The sequence below is a fragment of the Natrix helvetica genome (genome assembly GCF_964273705.1).
Source record: "Natrix helvetica genome assembly, chromosome: 2".
Classification (NCBI taxonomy): domain Eukaryota; kingdom Metazoa; phylum Chordata; class Lepidosauria; order Squamata; family Natricidae; genus Natrix; species Natrix helvetica.
Genome location: NC_138552.1, coordinates 216,748,146 through 216,755,607, shown reverse-complemented (window position 1 = coordinate 216,755,607; position 7,462 = coordinate 216,748,146). Strand labels below are relative to the sequence as shown.

The following is a 7,462-nucleotide window of genomic DNA, read 5'->3' as shown; positions in this document are numbered from 1 at the left end:
CCTTCTGGTGCTTTGGAGAATAAGTTGACCCCACTCTTTTTTTGTGGCAGCCTTTCAAATATGGGAACACTGCCATCATGTCACCCCTAATCCTAATGAAAATTAAACTAGACATACCCAATTCCAATAACCTTCCCCTAATAATCTTTGTTGCTCTTCTCTGCACTCTTTCTAGAGTCTCCACATCTTTTTTTTACATTGTGGCGACCACAAGTTGGATGCACTATTCCAATCTTTTCCATCCCTATGGGGTAGCTTCGGCCTGATCCAGCGGAACAGCTGACCGGCTCCCGGGCTTTCCCAGAATTAAGGAATAGGGACTTTAATGCAAGCCGTTTGCGACGGGAGCAACGGCTGGGAACGGGTCTCTCCTTTTCCCGCCTGGCTCCACCCCTCCCCCCGAAGGAAGGGCTGCCAATGCGCGGGGAGGGGGGGGGCTGGGAGGAGGAGTGCTTGCGGTTGAGCGTGTGGCTGGACTGGGGATCGCCTTCCAGGTAGACGGCTACAAATTGTCTGCTTGGAATTGTAGGTCGCGGCCGCGTTTCCTCTGTTGGCTGATTGACAGCCCGCGCCGGGCTATATAAAGCGGGCGAGCGAAAGGCTGGGGAGTCGCTTCAAAAGGCATCCCAGCGGTCGCTTGTTCCAGCGCACCGGCCCGAAGGACAGCGCTTGGAGGGAGACGGGCTTCGCGCTTCCGTGCCACGGCCGGATACTTGGGTCTCCCCCTGGTCTTGGATTTGGCAGCAATTCATCCCGCAGGTTCGCGGGAAGGCTCCTGGCAGGTAGGACTTTGAAGCCCATTTGCTTCTCGGAGAGGCGCACAGGAGGGAGGAGGGAAAAAAAAAAACTTCAGAAAGTTTTCCTCGTCGTCGGGAAACGCCGACACGTGGCTCTTCCTTCCTCTGCCCCCAACGAAACTCCGGGAGCGGAATTGAGGTGGTAAAGCGGTAGTAGGAGGACAAAGAGCTCTCGAGTTCCGATAGGCATCTCGTGCGTCTAATTCCCGGAGCAACTGTTTTCCTCTCTATTCCGATGCAATTCTGCGGGACCTGTGCAGGGATATTGGGCCAGAATTAAAAGTTTCAGTCTGCGTCCAGATCCCTTTTCTCCCTCCCACACCCAGTGCGCCGACTTTCTAATGCTATTAGCGCAGACACTTGCTTGTGAGTAAGAATTCATGCTTTCCCTAACACTCTCTTGTAAAAACGAGCGAGGTTTTCAATTGAGATTTTTTTTTTTAAAAAAAACTCTTTTTTAAAAAAAGCCCTATCTTTAGAAGTCATAAAAAACACAACCCAGCGCTGGGGCGTTTCGGCGTTTCGAATCCCTAGTACAGGTCTCCTGAGTGTGCAAGGAGTTGGACTAGATGACCTCCAAGGTCCCTTCCAACTCTGTTACTGTTTAGATGGGAGGAAATGGGAGCTGTATGCAGGGGGAGAGGAGGGCTCCTACCTCAAAACTGACGCACTAAATCTTTGGTCAGAACTGTCCAGTTGTCTAGTGCTGTGTGTGCAGAAGAAGTACGCAAGGCAAGTAGGCAAGGCTATACGTGTCTTTCTCTCCAGTCCGAAGAGTGTTTATGAAGGGAAGAAAGCTGAGTTCTCCGCCCAACACAAGCCACAAGAGCATCTTCGGGTCACAGTCTCTGAAACATTAAAAAAAAAAAAAAATCCCCTGCACAAGTTCAGTACAAGAGTTTCCCTTTATTGGATTGAGTTTAGAGCTGGGAACTGTGGTTTCTATCTGGGAAGGGGGCTTGATAGTTTTCTGATGGATTTTTCAGGAATTGCTGCTGAAACATTAGCAAAGTTGATAGCATTCAGATGGATGTTCAGCACAACCTTTCTACTTAACTGCTGGGTTCCTAAGGACACATCCATGGTCCACAAACCTTCCTCTCAAAGTATAATCTGGCTACAATGTAAAGTGTAGCCTTTGCAAGAACATGTATCTATGCTGTACTGCCTATAGATATAAAAACATTGAATCTTTTCGGTGGGTTGGAATAGTGCTTAACTTTATCTTGTATGGGGATTGTACTTGTAGTGTGTGTGTGTATGTGTTAATATGCGGTTTTCTCTGTCAATGACTACTTTGTGCAGCTTTGCATGTTTGTCCTATTAACACTGTTGACTTGGGAATTTTTTAAAAAACTGGCTATGCATTTTCCTGCTTTGATATGGAATAAATGCCCAGTTATGAGATCTATAGTACAATTTAAATAGAAGTAGTCAATTTATGTTATACTTTAAAAAAAAAAGAAGAAAGAAAACTGCAGATCGTATTAAATTTTCAACACTGGAGTTAACAGTTCGGTAGTGAAACATTCTGTTAGCAATTCATTATTCAAAGGGACTTCCATGAACTCCATACAGGACTGCGGTTGAAAACTTATATTTATGGTTAGAACATGAAATCTAAATATTTTTATGAGTAAAGAAAGCTGTGTACATAGAATAGATCAAAATGAAGTGTTGTTTTTATGCCGATACAACAACAGATACAGAGAAATAAGCTGTCTGCTATTTCTCCAGTGGTCAGTGTGTGTGTGTGTGTGTGTGTGTGTGTGTACACATAACTGTTTGGTGTAGGTGTGAGAAATGAGGATTTGTTGCTGAAGCATTAGCGCATGCTATATATGGAACCCTGCTGGAAATATCATTATCGTCTAAGAATGTAACTCTGCAGCTGGCCAATAATGACTTTCAGAGATTCAATACCTAATAGACAATCCAGCACCCAGACGTCTCACAGAAAACCTTTGAAGGAATTCTGCCCATATCATATATCTGCTTCCTTGAATATATTAGGGAGGGTTTTTTTTTCCTGACTACTTTCCCTGCATTTCAAATGAGCCTTTTGACTAATGTCATAATCAACCCCAGATCAAGTGATTCATTGTGCATGCATGGCCAAAGTAAACATATTGATCCCACACGGTAGCTTAGTATTGTATATTCCCTATATACAAAAATGAGAAATGTAATAGTCTGCCACACAGGAATTTTCTCAGCTGAGTATTTTTTTTGGGGGGGGGGGAGATGAATTAAGTGGTTAAAATCAAAGTGGGTAAAGAAGCCTCAATAATGGATGCATCTTGGTTTGTTCATAGGCATGAAGTTACAGAGGAGTTGGTTACTGGGGCTAATGGTCTGCCTAGCTTTGTGGCTTTCATCGCAGGCTCAAGGTAGGTCTTTGAATTTCCGTATTCTGTATGGAATTTCTCCATTGTCTGAACAATTTAAAAGTGGCAGAAACTTTAGTAATTATAAGGATGTCTAATGAAACAGCAGCTGCAGTTGTGTGCACATGACTTTGGCTTGCCCTTAAGAAGACTTACTCAAGTATGCTTTTTCCGCTGCTTGCCTAAAATATGAAATTGGAATAGTTCTGTCTCAAAAGCTGTGGAGGCAGAGGAGGGGGGGTCAAAGAGATGGAGACTCACTCTTACCTAACCAAAGTACAGGCATGATGTAATCCAAAGGAAAATCTGCCATGTCTCCACGACAATGCCTTCATCTGATCACCAGCTGATAAACAAAGCAGAGTAATTATAACTTTAAACCATAACACATATTTGTGTATACATTAATGATGATAATAAAAAAAATATCTGCTTATTCCAGGTCCTTGGGGAAGATTCGATAGGAGGACAAAAAATGCCAAATCCAGTCTAAACAACTGGCTGGCTGGGTGACCAAACCATAATAATAATAACAACACAGTCCTCAATTTATGACCGCGGTTGAGCCCAAACTTTCTGTTGCTAAGTTGTTAAGCGAATTTTGCCCCATTTTATGACCTCTCCCACCCCAGTTATTAAGAGAACCGTAGCAGCTGTTCAGTTAGTAACATGGTTGTTAAGTGAATCTGGCTTCTCCATTGACTTTGCTTGTCAGAAGGTCGCAAAAGATGATCCCATGACCACAGGACACTGCCACCGTCATAAATACACGCCAGTTGCCAAGCGCCTGAATTTTGTTCCTGGGGATGCTGCAATGGTCCCAATTGTAAAAAATGGTCATAAGTCACTTTTTTTCAGGGCCACTGCAACTTCAAATGGTTACTAAGGGAATGTTTATAAGTTGAGGACAACTTATAATTCACTAGACTTGTATCGCACATGCTGCCTTAGCTAATCTGGTGTCAAATTTGGATTTTTCCTCTTCTTCCCTCACCACCCAAGACCAGCCTCAAAGTCTATAAAACCTGCTTAGCTTCTCCTCCTAAGTTTGGAGGGAAATCAGGTTGCTGCAGTGGCTTGAAAAGAGTCCATAGAGGCAAAATAGAGACTGATTGATGTCAGGTGGATGCATTTTTCTGCCCGCTGAAAAACTGATAGAAGGCACTTCAACTCAGCAGTGAGAAAAGGCCCAATGTTTAAAACAGGGAACAAACTTAGGTCAATGTGAGGCTTTAGACATCCCATTAATTTGTGACTAAAAGCACCTCTTCTTTCTCTTGAATTATTTGGCTAGTGCATGTATTTATAATTTGATTCCCTCTGAGAATTAAGACTCAGCCAATTGTTTAAAAGAAAAAAACAACTCTAAATCTACTGGGGTTACTAGTCTTTGCTTATGTGCTGCTCTTCTTTGAGAAGCTCCCAAGGGTGTCCTTGGCTTCAACAGAAACTGCAGTGTTGCATCTTTCCTGGCAGGCCAGTAGATTTGGCTTGCATTTTTATTCAGTTTCAATAAGCACATCTCTGTGGTGTATTTTAGCGAGAGACAGTAGCAGCTAGACAAAATCATTTCATGCCAAAGAGCAGCAATTATTCACCCTAAGTATGTAATTATTCATACTAAGCATGTAAGCATTCAATGCAATGATGTCACACATGTCTTGATGGTTACCATGCAGATGGTAGAAATGATATCATGATGATATCATGACATGAATGAGATATTTAAGTCACTCGATTCACAGGAGAACATCATCATGTAAGAGTTGTCATTTCCGTGGAAATAGCCTGGAGGTAAAATTCCACCTGAAACCATGCAAAGTTACTTTTTAACGTACTGGGAAGGTTCACACAGTAGCTTAACCATATGTTGAACCATCTACTTCTGGACTATTCAGTAGACAAACTATAGTTTAGTGTGTGTTTTAATGTGCTTTAAAGTCTACAGCTTGCAATGCAGTATATTTGAGTAGGAGATTAACTTAAATTATGTCCACTGATTAATTCACTAAGTATTTATCCAATATGGGCCAGTCTATATCCAGTCTATAATGTTGAGATACTACATCAGTGGTGGGTTCTTACCAGTTCGGACCGGTTTGGCCGAATGGGTAGTAGTTTGGTGGCCTGGTCACTGGAACCGGCAGTGACCCAGGCCTGCCACACCCCTGAACCAGTTCTCCTGGTGATGCCCATCTTGTTTTTTGCTTCTGTGCACGTGCAGAGCAATTTTTATTGCTCTGTGCATGCGTGTGACACGCCCACAAGCAAACCGGCAGTAGTGACTTCCGGAACTCACCCCTGAGATACATATGTCCTACCTTATAGGGTTTTTTTGTTTGTGAATGAGTGAGAAAATGGCTAGAAATTGCACTAGAGGTAGTCCTTGACTAATAACCATTCCTTTAGTGACCATTCAAAGTTACAACAGCACTGAAAAAAGGTGACTCATGATTGTTTTTCACACTTATAACCACTGCAGCATCCCCAGAGTCGGGCCATCAAAATTTGGATGCTTGACAACGGGTTCCTATTTAGGATGGTTTCAGGGTCATGCGATCACCTTTTGTGATCTTCTGATGTGCAAAGTCATTGGAGAAGCCAGATTCACTTAACAACTGTGTTACTAATTTAGCAACTTAACAACTGTTAAGATTCACTTAACAACTCTCTTGCTCAAGCAATGGAAATTTAGGGCTTAATAGCAATAGCACTTAGACTTATATACCAATGTACAGTACTTTACAGCCCTCTCTAAGCGGTTTACAGAGTCAGCCTATTGCCCCCAACAATCTGGGTCCTTATTTTACCGACTTCGGAAGGATGGAAGGCTGAGTCAACCTTGAGCCTGGTGAGATTTGAACTGTCAAATTGCAGGCAGCCAGCAGGCAGCAGAACTAGCTTGCAGTACTGCACTCTAACCACTATGCCATCACAGCTCAATTGTGGCCGTAAGTCAAGGACTGTTCAACTTTTAAGTGCAATGATAAATAGTCATGCTAAAACTGTATGAGAGTGAAAGGCGTATTGGGCAGATGATAGTCAATTACATTGTTCATTCCTTTGTTGTAACCTTGTCACTGTTTGGCGGTGGCTTTGCAGATGATGAGAGAGAGGATGGGACCTCTTTTGACTTACTGAAAATCAGCAACATAAACCGAAAAACGATCGGAGCAAAACTATTTCGGGGCAACATTTCTAATGTCCCAGCGTATCGCTTCATCCGGTTCGATCGCATCCCTCCAGTTAATTCAGAGAAATTAAGACAGATTATTAAACTGATGCAGCAAAATGAGGGCTTCATACTTACCCTCACCATGAGGCAGGATAGGAGTTCCAAAGGGACCATCCTTGCATTGGAAGGCCCTGGCATCTTTCAACGACAGTTTGAGATTGTTTCCAATGGTCAAGAAAACACGCTTGACCTTTCCTATTGGATTGATGGAGCCTGGAAACGGCATTCTTTGGAAGATGTGGAATTAGCTGATGTGCAGTGGAAGAATATCACGGTACAAGTCACAGGAGAAAACTACAGTATCTACGTTGGTTGCGACCTCGTTGACAGTTTGACCCTGGAAGAACCTTTCTATGAATACCTGAAAGCAGAGAAAAGTAACATGTATGTGGTCAAGGGAGCTACACGAGAGAGCCACTTTCGGGTAGGTATCCTACAAGCCAGATGGTCTACAAAGTAAAAGGCTTGCAGTTGAATGTTATTTATGTCAAAGACTGAATTCATCAAGTCTTTCTCCCAGGGGAGGTGGTATCAAATGTTTACTTGGAATCTGAAAAGTAAGGTAAGTACCCTGGAGATTGTAATTATTTAAATCAGTTCATGGCATAGTGTCCACTGAAAGCTGCAACCATCTCCTCCTCCTCCTCCTCCTCCTCCTCCTCCTCCTCCTCCTCCTCCTCCTCCTCCTCCTCCTCCCCCTCCCCCTCCTCCCCCTCCCCCTCCCCCTCCCCCTCCCCCTCCTCCTCCTCCTCCTCCCCCTCCTCCTCCTCCTCCTCCTCCTCCTCCCATGGGCAAAACCAGAGATGGTATTCTACTGGTTTCGACTTGTTTGCCTGAACCAGTAGCGGAAATCATTGGTGGCCCTGCCCACCTGCCCCGGCTCTATGGCATCCCATTTAGGCCCTTTTTAAAGCGAAAAGCACATGTGCAGAAGGCATAACGCATGCGCAGAGGCACGCACTGACATTTTCAAACTGGTAGGGAAGCTAATTAAATACCACCCCTGGGCAAAGCACTTGATCTATATGCAAGCTAGAAGTCAC

General features: G+C 43.8%; 1 protein-coding gene across 1 annotated transcript in view; it reads left to right on the top strand.

The window, feature by feature from the left end:
* Positions 1-543: 543 nt before the first annotated feature.
* Positions 544-7,462, top strand: part of THBS2 (thrombospondin 2) — a 54,950-nt gene continuing 48,031 nt past the window's right edge. Inside the window, exons 1-3 of the mRNA XM_081940895.1 lie at positions 544-782; positions 3,113-3,187; positions 6,287-6,843. Of these exons, the coding sequence (XP_081797021.1) occupies positions 3,115-3,187; positions 6,287-6,843 (630 nt within the window). The 5' untranslated portion in view covers positions 544-782; positions 3,113-3,114. The remainder of the gene's footprint in view (positions 783-3,112; positions 3,188-6,286; positions 6,844-7,462) is intronic.